Source organism: Suncus etruscus, chromosome 2 (genome assembly GCF_024139225.1).
Source record: "Suncus etruscus isolate mSunEtr1 chromosome 2, mSunEtr1.pri.cur, whole genome shotgun sequence".
Taxonomy (NCBI): Eukaryota; Metazoa; Chordata; class Mammalia; order Eulipotyphla; family Soricidae; genus Suncus; species Suncus etruscus.
This window is the reverse complement of record NC_064849.1, coordinates 32,773,052-32,792,784: the sequence shown is the minus strand read 5'-3', so window position 1 is coordinate 32,792,784 and position 19,733 is coordinate 32,773,052. Positions and strand designations below refer to the sequence as shown.

Here is a 19,733-nt window from a genome sequence, read left to right as displayed (position 1 = left end):
ACAGAAAATAGTGTTGCCTCAGAGAGAAGTACACAACGTGGTCTATGGAGATCATTTCCAAGGCTGCTGACTTCTAAGTTCCAGGGCCTGTGTATTGGCAGGTGTTGTCCACTTTGACACCCCAAAACCAGTTCTTGCTGGGGCTCAGAGCTGTGCCCAAGCCAGGTGGCTCCCATCAGCATCTCACGGACTCCCATCTTTCTCCTGAAGGATGAGGGGTGCAGACTGTCAACCCTCAGGGCCAGTCGGGGGAGCTGCTGGCACCTGAGTGCCGGAATCTTCCAGCTGCACGTCATGGAGGTGCACCGTGGGGGTGCTGGGGTCTTTGCCCACGCCCTGGCTTGGATCAGCCTGGTCGGGATGGTGCCGGCGCACGTGTTTGACCACCTGGAACTTCTGCTTGGCCTTGTAGCTGCAGAGGCGGCAGAAGAAGGGGTGGTGGTCTGTGTGGGTCAGGGCGTGGTGGCGCAGGCCAGCGGCCCAGCGGAAGGCGCGGCGGCACACATTGCACACGTAGGGCTTGGCCTCGCTGTGCTTGCGCAGGTGTGTGCGCAGCAGGAAGCGCGTCTTGAAGGCCTTGCCGCACTGCTCGCACACGAAGGCGCGCGCCTCGCGGTGCCGGGTCTCCTGGTGCACCCGCAACGCGTCAGCACGGTTGGTGCAGTATTCACACTCTGGACACTGGTATGGCTTTAGGCCTGCGGGGCAGAACCGGGGACAGGGTGGCGATGACCCTGGGGCGCTAGGGTTCCCGCCTCGGCTGACAACCCACGAACCCTGGAAGGGCAGGGCTTTCATGCGGGAGATTCCCACCCCATTTGGTCAGGTGGTGCTCTTGAAACCGTTTCAATACAACTCGTTCTGCTCAAGAAAAGAAAATACAGGGGCTGGAATGATAGCACAGCGGTAAGGCCTTGCACGCAGCCAGCCTGGGATGGACCTGGGTTCGATCCCTGGCATCCTATATGGTCCCCTGAGCTTGCCAGGAGCGATTTCTGAACGAAGAGCCAGGAGTAACCCCTGAGCGACGTCGGGTGTGGCCCAACAACCCCCCCCCCAAAAAAAAAAGAAAATACAGAGCTAGAGTAAGCTAGAGTACAATAGGAAGGGCTCTTGCCTTGCATACGGGAACCCATTTGGTCCCCTGAGTGCAGAGCCAGAAATAACTTGAGCACTGCTAGGCATGGCACAAAAGGGGTGGGGGAAGAAAATTTTGAAGAGGAAAAGGCAGGTAAGGAGAGCAGTGGGAGATTCTATGATGGAACAATGGAGAATATTTTTCTCTCCCTGGGGGGCACTGGCGCTCTCTTAAGCACTGCAGCACAACCCCATTCCTGAGAATTCGTGGGGACCAGGTTTCCCTGCTTTAGTGGTTGGAGTTGGGGAGGGGGAATGACCCGCAGCTGCAGGCACTGACAAAGCTTTTCCCAAGTGCCTGACTACATTCACCTCCCCTGAGGCTGATGGTCTTCTGGGGCAGGAAAGCTATTCTAGACCTCTCACATGCACTCTGCATCTAAGGAAGGGCAGACATGGGGTGAGGGGGCTGTAGGCTCACCTGTGTGCTTGGTCATGTGGTACTTGAGCTGATTGACCCATTTGCACTTGTACCCACAGTCAGGGCAGAGGTACTTCCGCTCTTCCTTGTGGATCCTCATGTGGTACTGGAGGAGGGAAAATGGGGTTTGCACTGGGAATGGGAAGCAGCATAGCCAGTGTAGCTCCCGGGATCCCTCTGCCACCTGAGACAAACACATTCAGACCCCGCTCCAGCTTGCCTCCTTTGCCTGGCCCAGCCCAACATTTCAGGTTTGCACTATCCAATATACTTTCAGGTGATCAAATCTCCAGTGCTCCATTTCATCACCCACCAAATAGGAAACCATACAAGTGACCCCATTAGCTTAGAGGGCAGTAGGTCACTGCCCTAAATCACTGCCCATTAAATCACTGTGGATTTAATGAGGATCTTTGCATTTGGACTGCTAAAACTCTCTCAGCCATGACCCTTGGCCATCTGAGAAATTCTGGCACCACCTTGATTTGTGTAAACCAGTTATATAAATCAAATATCTACCGAAAATAAGTCATTTCTGTGGAGGTTTTTTTTTTTTGGAGGGGGTTTAGGGGAGCATACCCATTGGTATTCATGGAATACTCCTGACCCTGTGCTTGGGGGAGAAAACTGAGGTCAGAGAGATAAGTCAGCAGATAGGGCACTTACCTTGCACACAGCTGACCTGTGTTAGATTCCTGGCCCCCAAATAGCCAGTAGTCATCCCTGAGCTCAGCAAAGAGTAAGTGCCAAACACTGCCAGAATGTGCCCCCCAAACAAAACAAGTTCTAGCCCCATAAATTTAAAACAAGTCTTTTTCTGGTCACACTTGACAATGCTCAGGGATCACTTCTTATGGACTTGGGGAAGAAGAGGTGCTGGGGATTGAACCTGTGCAAGGCTAATGCCCTACCTGCAATACCACCCTTCTGGTCTTTAAAACAATTTTTGTATCAGGTACTTGCCTTGCATACAAACCACCTAGGTTTGATCCCCAGCACCCCATATGGTCCTCTAGGCCACCAGGAGTGATCCCTAAGCATCATTGGCAGTGACTGCCAAAGCCAAAAAACCCCAAAAAACCCACAGTTTTTTTTTCTTCCCCATTGAAATTAGGTTCCAGGTGCTACCCCACTTCTCTCTGCCTTGGTGCCCCCTGAGGTCCTGGGAGTCTTTTGCAGCCTTACCCCTTGTGTGTCCAGCGTACCTTGAGCCGGGAGGGGTCGGCACAGGCGTAAGGGCAGAGATGGCAGCGGTAGGGCTTCTCGCCGGTGTGGATGCGGCTGTGCCAGGTGATTTTCTGGCGGTTCTTGGTGCTGTAGGCGCAATCTGTACATTTGTAGAGCCGGGTGCCACCGTGCCCCTTCACATGGTGGTCGAGCACCAGCTGGTGGCGGCAGGTGAAGTCACAGAAGGGGCAGTGCAGGCCCGGTGGGTCCCCGTCCTCTGTGTCTCTAACTTCATGCTGCTCCAAGTAATGCTTCACCAGGCCCATCCTCTCCCGGGCTGCAAAGTCGCAGAGCTGGCAGCGATGGCTGAAATGCTGTTGCCGCCTATGAGCCTCCAATGCTGGGCGGCTGGGAAAGGCCGCCTGGCAGGAGGCACATTCGAGACGCGGGTGCTGCTTGCGGGTGTGGCCCCGCAGGCTAGCGGGGTTGGGGCATTGCACCCCGCAGCGTGAGCAGTGCAGCGGGCCTTCCGCTGCCTCTGATGGGGAGCTGGGGGCACCTGGGGTGGTGGCCGCGGGGGACTCGGGGTGGTGCCGGCGCAGTGTGTGTTGCTTGAGCGCCGTCTCCGAGCTGAAGTGGGCCTCGCATTGGGGACAGGCGAAGGCCGGAGTGCCCTGGTGGCAGCTGTTGACGTGGCGCGTGATGTCGTGCCGCAGGTAGCCGCTGTAGTCGCACAGCGGGCAGAAGTGGGTGGGCGTCTTGTCGTGGACGCGGAGCCGGTGCAGGCGCAGCTTGGAGTTGGTGCCGAAGGTCTGCGAGCAGGAGCTGCAAGGGATGCGGCCCACGCCCGTGTGCCGAGACTGGTGGGCCTCCAGGCGGTAGCGGCGGGTGGTGGAGAAGTCACAGAAGGGACACCGGTGGGGCTTCACGCCCTCATGCTTGAGCTGCCGGTGCTGCTGCAGGCACCGGCTCTGCTTGCAGGTGAAGCTGCAGTCCGCGCATTGCAGCGGGGGCCGGGGCCCGCGGGCTGGGGGTGTGGAGGAGCCAGTGTGCGTGGGGTGCTTTCGTCTCTGGTGGAGCCTCAGGGCGGCGGCCCGGGGGGCTGTGAAGGGGCAGAGGTCGCAGCGGCAAGGCTCGCTCGCTGGCAGGGGACAGCCACGGGCCTGGTGCGTCCTCAGCGCCCGCTCCTGCTGGCAACTAAAGGGGCACTTGGTGCAGGAGAAACGCGTCCCTTTGGGCTTGGGTGTTCCGTTCTCGGGGTTCCCAGCAGGGCTCCACGGGGAGCTGGCTGGGGAGTGGGGGGCCCCCTGCTTGGCACGCACCGCGCGGCAGCCCTCGGCCACATGCGAGGTGATCGAGGACAGTCGGGAGCAGAGGAAGGAGCAGGCTGCACAGTGGAACTTGCCCTGCTCGAAGTGGAACTTTTGGGGGGTCTCTGTGGGCGAGGTGGGGATCCCCGCGGGAGGGACCAGGGAGGAGGAGTCAGAGAGGGGGCAAGAGGCAAGAGGCGCTGCTGTTTCCTTGGGTTCCTTGGGAAGGGCCGAGGGGGCATCTTTGGGGGGTTCGGGCTTGCTTTCCACTGGTGTAGGAGGGGAAATCTCACCTTCCCGGGTGGCAGAGGCGGCAGGGGGCAGAGGGAGCAGGGCTGGCCCGGGCAGGCCCTTGTTCCTGCTCAGCAGCACTGGGCACTTCTTCAACAGGTGGGTGCTGAGGCCGCGCTGCTGCTTGAAGCTGGCACCACACTCGGGGCACAAGAGGGACGCACGGCGGCCACGGCTGGGACGGCCAGGGCACCCTGTCCGGGCGTGTAGGCTCAAGGCTTTCTCGCGGCGGGTGATGAACGGGCACTGCGAGCAGCGGAAGGCCCGGGCGTCATCCCGTACCACCAGCATTTGTACGCGGCCCTCTAGCACCAGAGTCTCGGCCTGCTCCTTATCCCTTCGCCGCAGGGCCCGCAGCAGGGACTCCGCTTCAGGGAGCTGGGCCAGGGGGCCCATCTCCGCTGGCGGTGCCGTCTCTAAGGCTCCCGTCTGGAGGCCAGGAGGCCCTTCCTCGGAGGAAGGTGCATCCCTGGGGCTCTCGGGGACTGGCTTGGCGGTAAGGGGCTCTTGCTCCATTCCCAGTTGTGGCAGTGCCGCAGCCTGAGGTGGCCTGGTTTCTTCCAGAGACCCCAGTTCTGCAGGATCCGCTTCTGCCAGCGCCTCCAAGGGAGGCTCGGCCACAGTCTCCAGCTCAATGCCCAGTGCCTCCAAGTGGAGTGTACAACCCCCTTCATCAACCTCGGCCGGTCTGGGGCTGCCCCCCACTGCTGGCCCCAGGTGTGACTCTAGCTCTTCCTGGCTGTTTTCTGGCAGGGTTGGCTCCAGGCTGGAGCGCTCGCTGGGCACCAGGTCACCGCTGGGCTCCTCAGGGGAAGTGTACAGCGGGTTTGAGGGCTCCGAGTCTGGGAGCGGCGGAGTGGGGCACTGCCTGGCGGTCTCTGGTTCCTGGCCTGTGTAGCGGAGCTGCCAGACCTGGTCCCCGGGCACGTAGCCGTGCGCCTTACGCTTATGGCAGAAGAGCGCGGTGTTGCTGAAGCTGTGGTAGTCGCAGAGCGTGCAGCGGAACTCACGCAGGCGCGTGTGCTTACAGTTTTCATGGCTCAGCAGTGCCTGTTTGTGGCGGCTCTGGTAGCTGCAGTAGCGGCACTTGTAGAGTGGGGCAGGTGCTCCTGGGTGGTGCTGGGCGGCCATGTGCTTCTGCAGCTCGTACTTGCGCTTGCATGCAAAGGCGCACACCTCGCACATCAGGGTCTTGTCTTGATGCCGCAGCTTGTGGCTGCTCAGCTGGTCAGCCCGGTGGCAGCGATAGGAGCACTGGTTGCACTGGTATCTGGTGAGAATGAAATGGGAATCAAAGTCCTTCCTTCCTTCCTCCCTCCCTTCCCTTCTTTCTCTTTGATTTTTGGGCCACACGGTACTCAAGGATCACTCCTGGCAATGCTCAGGAGAATCAAATGTGGTGCCAGGGATCAAACCCAAGTAGCCACATACAAGGCCTTATCTGATGTACTATTATCCAGCCCCAAAACTCTACTGGATCCTTTTATTGGTTCATTTATTTGGGGGACAAAAAGCATACCTGACTCTGCTCAGGGCTTATGAGGCATATGGGGTCCCCCAGTTGCAACAGCATTTGCTTTAATCTTCCTACTTCTTTTTTTGTTGTTTGTTTTGGTTTTTGGGCCACACCCGGCGATGCTCAGAGGTTACTCCTGGTTGTCTGCTCAGAAATAGCTCCTGGCAGGCATGGGGGACCATATGGAACACCGAGATACAAACCAACCACCTTTGGTCCTGGATCGGCTACTTGCAAGGCAGACGCCGCTGTGCTATCTCTCCGGGCCCCTTGTTGTTTGTTTTGTTGTTGTTGAGCACACCTAGTGGCACTCAGAAATCGCTCCTGGCTAGGGGGACTATATAGAGCACAAGGGATCGAACCAGGTCTGTTCTGGATCTGCTATCGCTCTGGTCCCTAATCTTCCTACTTCTGAGACAAGGAACTCCACTAATGGGGAAGGGAGGAGGCCCAGCAATCTCCGAGGGTTAGAGAGAGGGAAAGGTGGGAAAGGCCCACTTGGCCTCCAGGTTAGTGCTTATAAGTAGGGCATCTCCTCTCAGACATCACTGGTAAGCAGCTGACCTGGCCACAAATCATGCGACAGGCTTCTGGAACCTGTGTCCTATTCCTCCATGGGGCTCTGAGTGCTCCAGTCATGCCCCCACATGGGAGGACCTGCCTAGGTGTGGCAGAGGCCAAAAGTGGAACCCCAGGTAGGTTCTCTGGAACTCAAATGACACTTCCCTCTCCAGGACTATTCTCCTGGCTACACTCCTTCCCTGACCCCCCATAGCTGTCACTTCACACATGAGGCCACAGCCCTAGTCCCTGGGGGTGGGGTGGGGTCTGCCTATAGAGGAGGGGAATAGGGCCGCACCTGAGGTCACCAGCGTGCTTGCGCATGTGCACGCTGAGATAGTGCTTCCACTTGGTGACGTAGCCACACTCGGTGCACATGTAGTCCTTGGTGTCTGAGTGCGTCAGCATGTGCTTGGACAGATAGCTCACATCCCGGCATGTGAAATCGCACAGCTCACACTTATGAGGTTTCTCACCTTCCGGGTGGCAGGGAGAAGGCACAAGTTAAAAGCATGAGTAGACCAGCACCCTCTATTGGCCCCACCACCCCCATTCTAACCTGCAGAGAGCTTCCTGCAGAGAGGTGCAGAGGGCTACATTGGGGATGTCACATTCACTCCAGATAGCTACTCCAGCAAACATGGGAAGTGAAGGCTGTGCTTTCCAGGTGACTCAGAGCTTTCCAAAGTTTGATTTGGGGGGGGCTACACCCAGCAGTGCTCAGTGGCTATGTACCCCTGGAGTAGCTGCATGCAAAACCATGCCAGGCCGTAGTGCTATCTTCCTAGTCCTTCAAAATTCATGCTTAAGCGCTGGAGGGATAAGACAGTGGGCAGGAAGGACACTTGCCTTGCACATAGACCATATCAGGGTTTGATCCCTGATACCCCATATAGCACCCCCTAGCCTGTCAGTCAGGAGTGATCCCTAAACATAGAACCAGAAATAAGCCCTGGCTCTATGACCCCAAAACAAACACAATCCAAGCTAATTCCAGCTTGCTAACCATAAAGGCTACACAGAAGTCCAATGCCTTCTGGTTTTGTACAAGTGAAAAGAATATATATATATATATGCATATATATATACACACATATGTACGTATGTAAGAATATTTACAGACATATAGCTAGATATATTCGTATATATATTCACAGATATGTATATTTCTATATTTATCAATACAAAACAGTACTCTACCTTTAGAGAGAGTTCTTTTTTTTTTTTTTTTGGTTTTTGGGCCACACCCGGCAGTGCTCAGGGGTTACTCCTGGCTGTCTGCTCAGAAATAGCTCCTGGCAGGCAAGGGGGACCATATGGGACACCGGGATTCGAACTAACCACCTTTGGTCCTGGATCGGCTGCTTGCAAGGCAAACACCACTGTGCTATCTCTCTGGGCCCGAGAGAGTTCTTTAGTACACTTCTGAGTCCTTTTAAGTACTTGCTAAAAATGCTGCTTCTATTGGCATCCTGACAACAGCCCCAAGAGGCAGATGCCAGGATAATCCTATTTGCAAAGGCGGAACCAGGCTTAGAGAAAGCAAAGCACTATTAAGTAGTGGTTCAAATTTCAAGTTTCGAGCTTTTGTCTAGCTCATGACCGCAGTCATGACCCTGGTTTTAAAAAAAAATTTTGGGGGGCTAGCGAGGTGGCGCTAGAGGTAAGGTAGTCTGCCTTGCAAGTGCTAGCCAAGGAAAGGACCACGGTTCGATCCCCTGGCATCCCATATGGTCCCCCAAGCTAGGGGCAATTTCTGAGCGCGTAGCCAGGAATAACCCCTAAGCATCAAACAGGTGTGGCCCGAAAAAACAAAAACAAAACAAAACAAAACAAAATTTTTTTTAAATTTTTTTTGGGTCACATCTGGCAGTACTCGTGTTATTTTGGGGGTTACACAGAAATTGCTCCTTACATGTTTGGGGATCATATGGGATATTGAAAATCAAACCTGGTCAGCTGTGTGCAAGGCAAATGCCCTATCTATCATCCTATTGTTCTGACCCCATGACCCTGGTTTGAATCCCAGCACTTCCTATGGTTCCCCAGGTATCATCGGGATCTGGACCACCCTCCATTCTCCTGCAAAATCCCAGCTTGTAACTACATGGGCATTGGCAGGTACTGAACACCTCCATCTATCTTCCTGTTCCCCAAATGGAGTCACAAACAGAAAGTATATGGCCTTGTTCGGCTGGCACTAAGATGAGAAGGAGACCACATAAGGCTGTGTGCCTTAGGAGGGACTCTCAGGCTAAGTTGGTGGGGGGCAGGGGGAGGAGTTTGTCATGTTCCTCCAAGCCCCTGCCACCCGCATTCAGCCCTATTCCAGGGCACAAAAGTTGGGCTCCACAGAGTTCAGGTTTCCATCCTAGCAGTGTGATCCAGGAAAAAACATAATTTTTAAAAAATTAGTTATTAAATTATTTTTGTTTCTGAGTCACACTTGGCAGTGCTTAGGGCTTATAACTGGTCTGTATTCAAGTGATCACTCCTGGTGGGGCTTGAGGGATCATAAGCAACATCGGGGATAGGACCCACATGAGTTGCATGCAAGGCAAGTGCCTTAGCCACTGTCTCTTCCAGTCCTGGAATCAGACTATTTATTTATTGGTAGTTGGGTCACGCCCAGTGATGCTTAGGAGTTAACTCCAGGCAATGCTCGAGGGATGCTGGGGATTGAACCTGGGTCAGCTGCATGCAAGGCAAGCACCCTACCTGCTGTGCTATCACTCTGGCCCCATGGAAACACACTGTTGGAAGATGTCATTTCTCATGAAACCAGGCTCTGCCAGTCCGTTGCCTGAGGTTCTTTTGCCCAACTGAAATTAGACTGACCTAAAAGAACAAGCTCAGCAGAGAGCTGAAAGTTTGGGGACCCCACGGCCACTCACCGGTGTGCAGCAGCATGTGGCGAATCAGCACTCTCTTGTGGGCCGTGGCAAAGCTGCACTCAGCGCACTGATGGATCTTTTCATGGGCATGCATCTTGCCCACGTGGTCCTGGTAGGCCACAGGGTTGAAGGTGGCAAAGGAGCAGAAGGGACAGCGGAGTTCCTCGCTGCCAGGGTGGCCCTGCTTCTTGTGTTTGCGGAACAAGTGCTTGTTGGAGCAGGCAAAGTCGCAGTGGGGACAGTGGAACGCATAGTGGCTCTTGTGGTGGGCCTCCATGTCCTCGGCCGTAGCAAAGAGCAGCGGGCACGCGTGGTGGCGGCACTCCACAGCTCGTGCGCCGTGTGTCTCCTTCAGGTGTCGCACGAAGGCCTTGCGATCAGGCGCTGTGTAGTAGCAGCCTGCCTGAAAGCAGCCCAGGGCAGGCGGTGTTGTGGTGGCGGCGGCCGCGTGGCTTTTGAGGTGCTCCTTGAGGGCCTGGCTGAGGTGGAACTCGGCGCGGCACACAGGGCAGGAGTAGGTGTCGGAGTAGAGGTTGCTGCTGCCTTCATGCATGCTGGCCATGTGGCGGTTGAGGGCGTTGCGCTCCACAGCGCGGTACGGGCACAGAGGGCAGCGGTGGGCCTTCTGGCCCTGCTCCCGCAGCAGGTGTGTCTTGAGCTTGCTCTTGCTGGTGAAGAATTTCTGGCAGTTGGGGCACTGGAGGCTGGGGTCGGGGAAGTGCAGGTGGAGGTGCTCCACCAGGTGGGTCCGCTTCTTAAAGCAGCGCTTGCATTCGGGGCACATGTGGGTCTTGAAGAGGGGCTCGGGGCCAGAAGTTGTCTCCCCTAGAACAGACAGAGAGGAAGGTGAGGTGAGGGAGATTCTGCAGGGGGTGACAATGGGAGGAGTGAGGTGAGTGTGACCCCAGTAGTGTATGACCTCCTGCCTTTTTGGGGGGGTAATGGGGCTTTGTTTTCAGGTCATGCCTGGTGGTGCTCAGGGCTTACTTCTGGCTCTGTGTGCAAGGATCACTCTTGTAGCACCTGAGTTGGTTGTATGCAAGACAAGTGCCCTATCCATTATATATCTGTCCGGACCCTCTTCTACCTTTCTGTCCAGGAGACCAAACAATGATGTCTCCAGGGAGGGCTGGAGAAATAAGATAGCAGGTAGGGCATCTGCTTTGCCCACAACCACCAGAATTCAGTCCCTGGCACCCCATTAGGTCCCCCAAACTCTCCAGGAGCAGAGCTAGAACTAAACCCTGAACATTACTGGGTGTGACTTCAAACCAGATCAAACCAAAACGCAAAAATACTCCCCAAACCCCCAAAAACCAACTATGGGTCACGACTCCAGCAGAAGGGGGTGGCTGAATGTAAGGCTGTGAGAAAGTCAAGAGCAGGAGAGATTTGTTTTGTTTGTTTTTGCTTTTTTGGGCCACACCTGGCAGCGCTCAGGGGTTACTCCTGGCTCTGCGCTCAGAAATCACTCCTGGCTAGGGGGAGCATATGGGATGCCAGGGATCGAACCCATATCTGTCCTGGGTCAGCCACGAGCAAGGCAAATGCCCTGCTGCTGTGCTACGACTCCAGCCCCAGCAGGAGAGATTTGTTTTTTTGTTTTTTGGGCCACACCCAGTGGTGCTCAGGAGTTACTCCTGGCTGTCTGCTCAGAAATAGCTCCTGGCAGGCACGGGGGACCATATGGGACACCGGGTTTCAAACCAACCACCTTTGGTCCTGGATTGGCTGCTTGCGAGGCAAACACCGCTGTGCTATCTCTCCGGGCCAGGAGAGATTTCTGAATGCTGCCTCCAACCCTGGGATACAGCTGACAGGACTGGCTAGGGCTACATTTCTCCCAGAACAGAGAAAGTTCAAGTCCCAGCTCTCAGGTGGCTGGGATGGCAGCAGGAGTATCTCTCATAGATTGATGGTCCCCACCTGACAGGACTGGCTAGGGCTACATTTCTCCCAGAACAGAGAAAGTTCAAGTCCCAGCTCTCAGATGGCTGGGATGGCAGCAGGAGTATCTCTCATGGATTGATGGTTCCCACCTGCCGTCTCTTTGAGCTGGCAAACAAGGATCCAGGAAACCACAATAAATTTTAAGTTTGATGGCATACAAGACAGGCTCAGCAATCACGTCGGGCACCTCTTCCTGTGACCTCTCCCCTACCCAAGGAGACTATAGTCTTGTCTCACTTGCCCTTTTCTGAACCACTGTTCATCACAGTAGCCCCAGCCTCACCATGGGACTAGGCATTGCCCAGCCCCACCAGAGGCAGAGGAAATCCATACCTTCTCTTGGCGGAGCCTGCTGACCACTCTCAGGGGTTTGCGGGATGTCCTGGGGGCCACTCTCCTCTTTCTCTGCATCATGACCTGCTGTGGTCTGGGGCCCTGGCTGGGGCAGGCTGGCTTCCTCTGAAGGCGTACCCCCTCCTGGGAACATGAAGATTTCAGGATGTGCACAGGAATCTCCCCATGATGCCAAGGGACTTCTGATGAACTAAGCTTCTAATGGTCCTTCAAGACAGGGAGAGTAGGGCCCAGGATGATGCTCTGGGGCACAGTATTTGCCTGCATACTTAAGACCCTGAGTTTGATCCCTGACACTATTTAAAAGGAATAAAAAGGGCAGGGAGAGAAAAAGTGGGAGCTAAGCTGTCAGTAAACCTCTACTGCAACCCAAATCAAGCTTTGGGTTTTGTTGAGCTTTAGAAACACTGCACCTTGACCCCTTAAATATAGGAAGGCAGGATCAGAGAGAGTTCAATGGGCTGAAACACAGGTTTTGCAGGTGGGAGGCGTGGGTTGGATCCCTGGCACTGTATGATGCAATCAAAAATGACACTTGAGCACCACAAGATGTAGCCCCCAAACAAAGTACTGCTGGTGGGACTCGAGGGAATTATATGGGGTGCCAGGTTTCAAACTTGGGTTGGATATATGCAAAGCAAGTGTCCTACCCACTGTACTATCACTTGACTCCCAGGTTCTGGATAGGTAGGGGACACTGCAGACACCCACCCCCTTCCCTTACTCCCAAGCTGTATTGCAGGACGAGTTCTGCCAGGCCCTGTATAACGTACCTGGGAGACCCGGTGTGGTTGCCAATGCTCTGGGTGCTCCAACTCCATGGCTGCGTTGGTGCTGCCGGAAGAGCTTAACATTGGAGCCCACAAAGCTGCAAAGCCGGCAGTGGAAAGGGTAATGAACCTGCCGGTGGCACTCCATGACCTGTTGGTTGGTGAAGAGCAGCGGACAGCCTCGGAAGGCACAGGGCACGGGCACGTCAGCACCATGGACCTGTCTCAGGTGCTGCTGCAGCACCCGGCGTGCCTCTACGGAGAAGCCACAGCCCGGCTCCAGGCAGGGGAATGTGTTAGGGGCACCTCTGTGCATCTTGAAATGGCTCTTCAGGGCCTGGGGCTGGGCAAACTCCTGGCCACACACAGGGCACGGCAGGGGATCATCAGGGGGACTCTGGCTCTGTGGAGGGCCGAGCTCTGCCTGGACAGGCTGTGTAGGTGCCTCGGGGCACTGGTGAAGGGCCAGCAATGTAGGCTCTGCGAAGCTCTGCTCACAGTGCTCACAGAAGTAGACCTCCACCACCTTCACCAGAACACCTGCAGGCAGGGGAGCGAGGGTAAGAGAGAACATGAGGGTGGGAGGAGTTACAGCTGAACATGTCAGGCATTCTTTGACCATTGATGAGGGACACCAACATTGAAGCCTGGGCTGAGACCTGGACTAGAGGGCTCTTCCAAGATATCAGGGTCCCACTGGTGATTAAGTCATCTGGGGCAGTAGTTTAGTACAAGAGACTCACAATGCTACCAGGGACCTGTGGGTCACCATAGCAACGGAAGTGTCCAGGGCTGTAGAGAACCACGTGGTACAGGGAATTGAACCTACATTGGGTACATGGGAAACTGATGGGGAACATGTTTGCAAAGTTGTATTTTTTTGTTTTGGAATTTGGGCCACATTTGCTCAGGGCTGACCCCTGGCTCTGGGTTCAGGAATTATTTCTGGCAGGTTTCAGAAGATCATGTATACAGTATTGGGAATTAAACAAGGGTCGTATACATGCAAGGCAAGCTCCCTCCTATGTCTCTGGTCCCTGTTGGGTTATTTATTTTGGTGTGGTGACAGGAATAGGAATGTCCATATAATTGGAGTCCTAGTGCCTAGCCTAGTACTTGGCATAAAATAGGTGTTGAGTAAGCATTTGCTGAATGAATGTTAACAAGCAATAGTCAAACCCAGAACACATTAAAAAAATTAAGACAACCTATTATACCCAAACTAAAAAGTTGGAAAAATAAGAAGGGGGGGCCCGGAGAGATAGCACAGCGGTGTTTGCCTTGCAAGCAGCCGACCCAGGACCAAAGGTGGTTGGTTCGAATCCCGGTGTCCCATATGGTCCCCCGTGCCTGCCAGGAGCTATTTCTGAGCAGACAGCCAGGAGTAACCCCTGAGCACCGCTGGGTGTGACCCAAAAACTAAAAAAAAAAAAAGAAAAAAAAAAAAAAGAAAAATAAGAAGGAGGCTGGAGAGATAGTACAGTGGGGAGGATATTTGCCTTTCATGAAGCTGAACCAAGATCAATCCCTGGCACCCTGTGAGCCTATTGGGAGTGATCCCTGAGCACAGCTGGGCGTAGCCCCTAACCAAACAAACAGAACGTAAGAAGATGTTGACAGGAAGTAATGGCCAAGATCAAGGCTTAGAGTACTTCCAAGGTGTAGACAATTATTGTTTATTATTATTTTTGGGGGGGTTTTGGGCCACACCCAATGATGCTCAGAGGTTACTCCTGGTTATGTGCTCAGAAATCGCTCCTGGCTTGGGGAACCATATGGGACACCAGGGGATTGAACTACAGTCTGTCCTAGGCTAGGGCAGGCAAGGCAGACACCTTATCACTAGTGCCACTGCTCTAGCCCTTATTGTTACCATTATTTTTATGGCCTATTAGTAGTAATTCCTGAGCCTAGACCCAGTAGTAGGAGTAAGCCCTGAATACCAGCTGGCATGACCCAATTAAACAAAAATCTCCAAGAAGCCAAAACAAAAACAAAAACAAACCCTGCTCCTTGTTCAGAGATATATTGACTTCAAAAGATTATGCTTAAATTTGGGACTAGAGAAAGAGTACAGTAGACAGGGCACTTGCCTCGCATGCAGCTGACCTGGCTTGGATTCCTAGCAACCCATATATGTCCCCCAAATCTAACACCCCAGTAAAGGGGAAAGAAATGGCATCTTATTGTAATCTTGAACTAGAGATTATTGGTCAGATTAAGGCTTTTTTTTGTGGGGGGGCCACACCTGTCAGTGCTCAGGGGCTACTCCTGGTTCTTCACTCAAAATCACTTCTGGCAAGCTTGGGGGACCATATAGGATGCCAGGAATTGAACCCAGGTCCATCCCGGTTGGCCATGAGGAAGGCAAATGCCTTACCACTGTGCTATATCTCCTGTGCCTAGATTAGGCATTCTAATGACTACTGATTATATTTCATCATCTTTAGTGAATGATATGTAGATTCTCATTTCTTTTATTGCAAAAGAGTTTAGAGATACCAAATGACCAAATCAGTTCATCTACCCATGTTCTTTGTCACTATATCACACCTTCAAGGAATATGGCACAGGTGGAGCTAGAGGATGGTAATTAAAGATACAGGGGAATTCAGGCCAGTCATCGCACAGCAGGAAGTACGTTGGTCTTCAATCAGGAGTTTGGTCCCTGGCATCCAATATGGTCCCTTCCCCAACCGAGCACTGTCAGGCGTGAACCCTGAGGACAGATCCAGGAGTCAGCCCTGAGCATTGCTGGGTGTGATTCAAAATAGCAATACAAAAAGAAAAAGGGGATTTACTCAAAAACAGGGCCAATAAACAAAGATGGAAGAGCAGAAATCTTTCTCCTGGCATAAATGCCTCACTTGCACTCTAAAAGCAAGTCTCTGGAGGGTGAAAGTATATCACATGCATGAAAGAGGGCAAAGTTGGCATTAGCTTTGCAAAGCCTGGACTACACAGGGTGGGCCTTCTGTTCAATCCTGCCGCAGGTTTGGAACACACACACACACATTTGGAGTGGAACACACACACATTTGGAGAGGAATATTGGAACACACACACACACACCACACACACACACAAACACACACACACATACACACACACACACACACACACACACACACACACACACACCAGGCTGTATCTCTCCTTGCAGTCATCCCTTCACAGTCACCCACTGCTAATCAGAGGACATCTCAGCATAAAAATAGATGCCACCTAGTGACAGTCTATTTATGCAGAAGGGTCCAAAATAGCTCTTAGCCCACAGTTTGGGGCGCCTGTCCCACTGGGTCTTACTAGCCTGTGCACAGCTAGGTTTGTACCTGGGGTCTCATTTCCAGCAACTGCTTCCACGATGATCTCCATGCTCCCTGGGTCCTCTTCAGTAGCTGTGGCCTTCACTAGTAGGCAGCCTGGGTCAGCTGTCAGAGGAGTGGGGTGCTCTGGAGGACAGTCGCTTTCAACAGGCTCCAGGTTGGAGAGAGGTGGGGGGATGAGAAGCAGCTCTGAGCAGAGGCCATCCATGTCCCCAGTGCTGCTGGCTGACTGCTGTGAGACCAGAACAGTATTGGCCATTGCTCCGCACGTGGATACTGTGACCGTTTGGGCGCTGAGAAACCAAGCAGAGAGATGGAACCTAACACCTGAGCACCTGATTTGCAAGAGGGAAGTTTGGGTTTAATCCCCAGCACACCTCCACCCCCTCCATCAAGCATGGAGTTGGGGCAGAGCAATGCCAGGAGTGACCTCAAACTAAGAGCAAACAATTAGGAGCTAACAAAGGTGAACATTAGTAGAGAGCCCACAAATTCTGATAAGATTAAATAACAATAGATTAAAGGCTGTGGATTATGTTTCTGGGAGTTAAGTGACCTCATTCAAATTGTGGCTGGATTTCACCACTGTGTGGTAGCCAGTATTTCATACTAAGTCTCCTCATCACCACACCCTGCTTTTTTTTTTTTTTTTTTTTGGTTTTTGGGCCACACCCAGCGGTGCTCAGGGGTTACTCCTGGCTTTCTGCTCAGAAATAGCTCCTGGCAGGCAGGCATGGGGGACCATATGGGATGCCGGGGATTCACACATCTTACTTTTAAGCAAAAAAGTATTGTACTCCACTATTATTTTTTTATTTTTTGCAATAAAACTTGGCATAAAATCCGTGACCATGATGCATGGAAACGCAGCGAGCAAGCAATCTGGTCTTAGTATTTTATTTTTTTTCCTCTCACAGTTAGACCAAGTCTCACATAAGAAAGTGAGGCACAGGGCTGGAGAAATAGCACAGCGGTAGGGTGTTTGCCTTGCATTTGGCCGACCCAGGATAGACCTGGGTGCTATTCCTGGCTTCCCCTATGGTCCCTAGCCTGCCAGGAGTGATTTCTGTTCCCTTAGTACAGAGTCAGGAGTAAACCCCGAGTGTTGCTGGGTGTGGCCCAAAAACCAAAGGAAAAAGAAAGTGAGGCACAAGCTCTACCACTAAGTTACATCCCCAGCTTTGCTTCACTTTTATTGGAGGAGACAGGGAGAGTTGAGTCATACCCTTTATGGCTCTTGTATCTTTACTAAGGGAGCACTTTAAGGACCCTATGAGGTGCTAGGATTGAATTGAGATCTGTCATGTGGAAAGCAGTATCTCAATCCCTCTAACTATCTCTGGTTTTGTCTCAGTATTCTTTTTTGAAAAGAAAAAAGAAAAAAAAATTTTAAGTGGGGGCATACCTGGTAATACTCAGTGCTTACTCCTAGTTCTGCACGCAGGAAATAAATACTCCTAGAAGTGTTTGGGGGACCATAGCAGATGTCGGTGATTGAACCTAGGTCGGCCATGTGCAAGGCAAATACCTGACTCGCTGTACTTGTACAGGCCCCTGGTTCAGTATTCTTTTTTTTTTTGGTTTTTGGGCCACACCCGGTGGTGCTCAGGGGTTACTCCTGGCTGTCTGCTCAGAAATAGCTCCTGGCAGGCACGGGGGACCATATGGAACACCGGGATTTGAACCAACCACCTTTGGTCCTGGATCGGCTGCTTGCAAAGCAAACCCGCTGTGCTATCTCTCCGGGCCCTGGTTCAGTATTCTTATTTGCAACAGAACGGGGTGAAGCTAGGGATCTGGGAGGTTCTGCCTCTCTAGGTATAATGACTTCATTAAGGTTCTGTGCTGACCCTGGCAGACTCCTCTCTCTCCTCCCCTCAGCAACCTCTGAAGCAGTCTGGCTAGTCACCTACTGTTGCAAGTCAGCCCCTGATGAGGTTGACTGATGGAGGGATGGAGGATGAGACCTTTCTCCTCCAGCTCGGACCATGTGTCTATTACCCTGTTCAGCCGGCAGTTCTGAGGAGAATGCGGCGGGAAGAAAGCCAACAGGCGGTCAGGCTTCCGAAGAAAACAGCTCTTTATTCCGTGAAGAGGCCGAAGCCAAAAGGCCTAAGAATAGGCCTCAGGAAAAAAGCCCCTCACCTTCCACAGACCCTTGCTTTTATGCCCCAGAATCAGGTACCACCAATGGTGGGAGCAGAATCAGGTACCACCCTAGGGTGGGAGCAGAATGCCAGGTCAAACACACCCTAGGATAGGTCACAATCACCGATCAGGGTAGGGTCAGTAACATAATAATCCCATAAAAATGTTTACATATACAACAACCTACCATCCCCACATTTTCAAGTCCAGATTCAGGAGAATTTTCTCCTGCTGGGAAGGTGGAGCAAAACACTAGTATTCCAGTTTGACATGCAATCACGAGTCAATCCCCAGTACCACCCAACCCCACCCCCACCCCCAGTACTGTCAGGAGTCAACCTTAAACTGAGCTGGGAGTAGCCCCAGAGCACCATCTGGGTGTAACCCAAAAAACAAAAGTAGGGGCATATCAGATTGGATGTAAAGTGCTTGCTTTGTCCTGATTATGGTTCCCTGAGTACTGCCAGGAGTGAATCTTGAGTGCAGAGCCAGGAGTAACCTATGAGCATTGCTGGGTGTGGCCCCAAAACCAAAATAATAAAAATATAAGTATCTCTCTTCTTTGCTTCCCTGCCTTCACAAATGCCTGTGGCATTCCCATTCCTCTCTCCCAGTCTGGATAACCAATGGCCAGTCCCCACCATCTGCTCAAACCTCATTGCCACTGACACTCTTCTCACTGGTGTCCTAACGCTCTGTGATCATCCACTTAAGAGTTGTATTATCCTCACTCATACTAGCCTGCTGTGTCCCTATTAGCCTCTCTCCTCCCTAAGTGGAGTTAATGGACACTGTCTCTTGGGTGCGCCCACACTGCCACCAATCTAAGAAAGACACACCAAGGGCTGGAACGGTAGCACAGCAGTAGGGTGTTTGCCTTGCACGTGACTGACCCAGGACGGACATAAGTTTTATCCTTGGCATTCCATATGGTTCTCTGAGCCAGGAGCGATTTCTGAGCGCAGAACCAGGAGTAACTCCTGCGCACCGCAACAACAATAACAAAAAGGCACACCAACAGGGGGATTCTGGAGCAGAGCTTCAGATAAACAATGCGATGCTTCAGATAAACAATGCGATGCATCAGAGCAAAAGCTGGGTTCCTACCCCAGTCTGAGCTCCTCAAACAGCAAGAAATAGACTTCCAGAACCTTCAATCCCTTGCACTCTGCACCCTCAAAATACCGAGAGCTCAGTGCCCCCTAAACAGTGGTCCTGTGACACCAAGGTGCTTGTCTTGCCCACAGCTGACCTTCGTTTGAGCCCTAGCATCTTATATGGCACAATTCCCGAGTGTAGACTCAGAATAACCCCTGAGTATAGCTGGGGTTATAAACCAATAAAAAAAAAAAAATCTGATCACAGCAGGGAAGGTCCTTCTGAGGTCACAGGCAGTTCTGGGCATGGCTGTCTCAGTCTGAGAGTAACAATCGCTTTAGGGAGGAGAGGAGAGGGACAGTCCAGCTTAAGAGACAGTGGACCTGTAGCAGCTGGGGGACACAAGTGGGCCAGTGGGCTCAGATTTGGGACTGGAGCGTGCAGGGTGACAAAGGACATGCTAAAGCGTGGAGCAGATTCGGGGAGCTCCGCACCCGGCTTTCCACTTGCCTGTGGGTGTAGATTCAGTACGTGGCCTGGACACAGAGGGTCGCCTCGCTGCTCGAGGCCTCAACTTTCCTTTCTGCAAAGTGGAGGCAGGGACAACGTCCACGTTGTTGCACGGGAGAAGAAATCGCCGACGAGAGGGTCCGCATGGCTTGGATGGAGCATCATCAGGATGGATGGTCCTGAGCCCAGGCGACGGGGTACCAACCAGGGCGGGATCCAGAGCAGTGATGGGATGCACTGGAGCCCCCTCCTTCCGTGGTTCTCACAGAGCAGGTCCACT

General features: G+C 53.0%; 1 protein-coding gene across 1 annotated transcript; it reads right to left on the bottom strand.

Annotated features, from left to right (window-relative positions):
• Positions 1-63: 63 nt before the first annotated feature.
• On the bottom strand, positions 64-15,990 carry ZNF142 (zinc finger protein 142). Its single transcript, XM_049768015.1, has 8 exons — positions 15,704-15,990; positions 12,375-12,911; positions 11,581-11,724; positions 9,298-10,122; positions 6,702-6,879; positions 2,764-5,596; positions 1,559-1,664; positions 64-698 (listed from the first exon to the last, which is right to left on the bottom strand). Exons 1-8 carry the CDS (start codon positions 15,954-15,956, stop codon positions 229-231), a joined length of 5,346 nt encoding a protein of 1,781 aa, XP_049623972.1. The 5' UTR covers positions 15,957-15,990; the 3' UTR covers positions 64-228.
• Positions 15,991-19,733: the final 3,743 nt, after the last annotated feature.

Excerpts from the sequence above, each read along its gene's own strand:
- ZNF142 (XM_049768015.1), bottom strand. The coding sequence starts at position 15,956 with ATGGCCAATACTGTTCTGGTCTCACAGCAGTCAGCCAGCAGCACTGGG. Across the intron at positions 12,912-15,703 it reads TGCTGGAAATGAGACCCCAG|GTGTTCTGGTGAAGGTGGTG; the intron begins GTACAAACCTAG and ends CCCTGCCTGCAG. Across the intron at positions 5,597-6,701 it reads AAGCACGCTGGTGACCTCAG|ATACCAGTGCAACCAGTGCT; the intron begins GTGCGGCCCTAT and ends CATTCTCACCAG.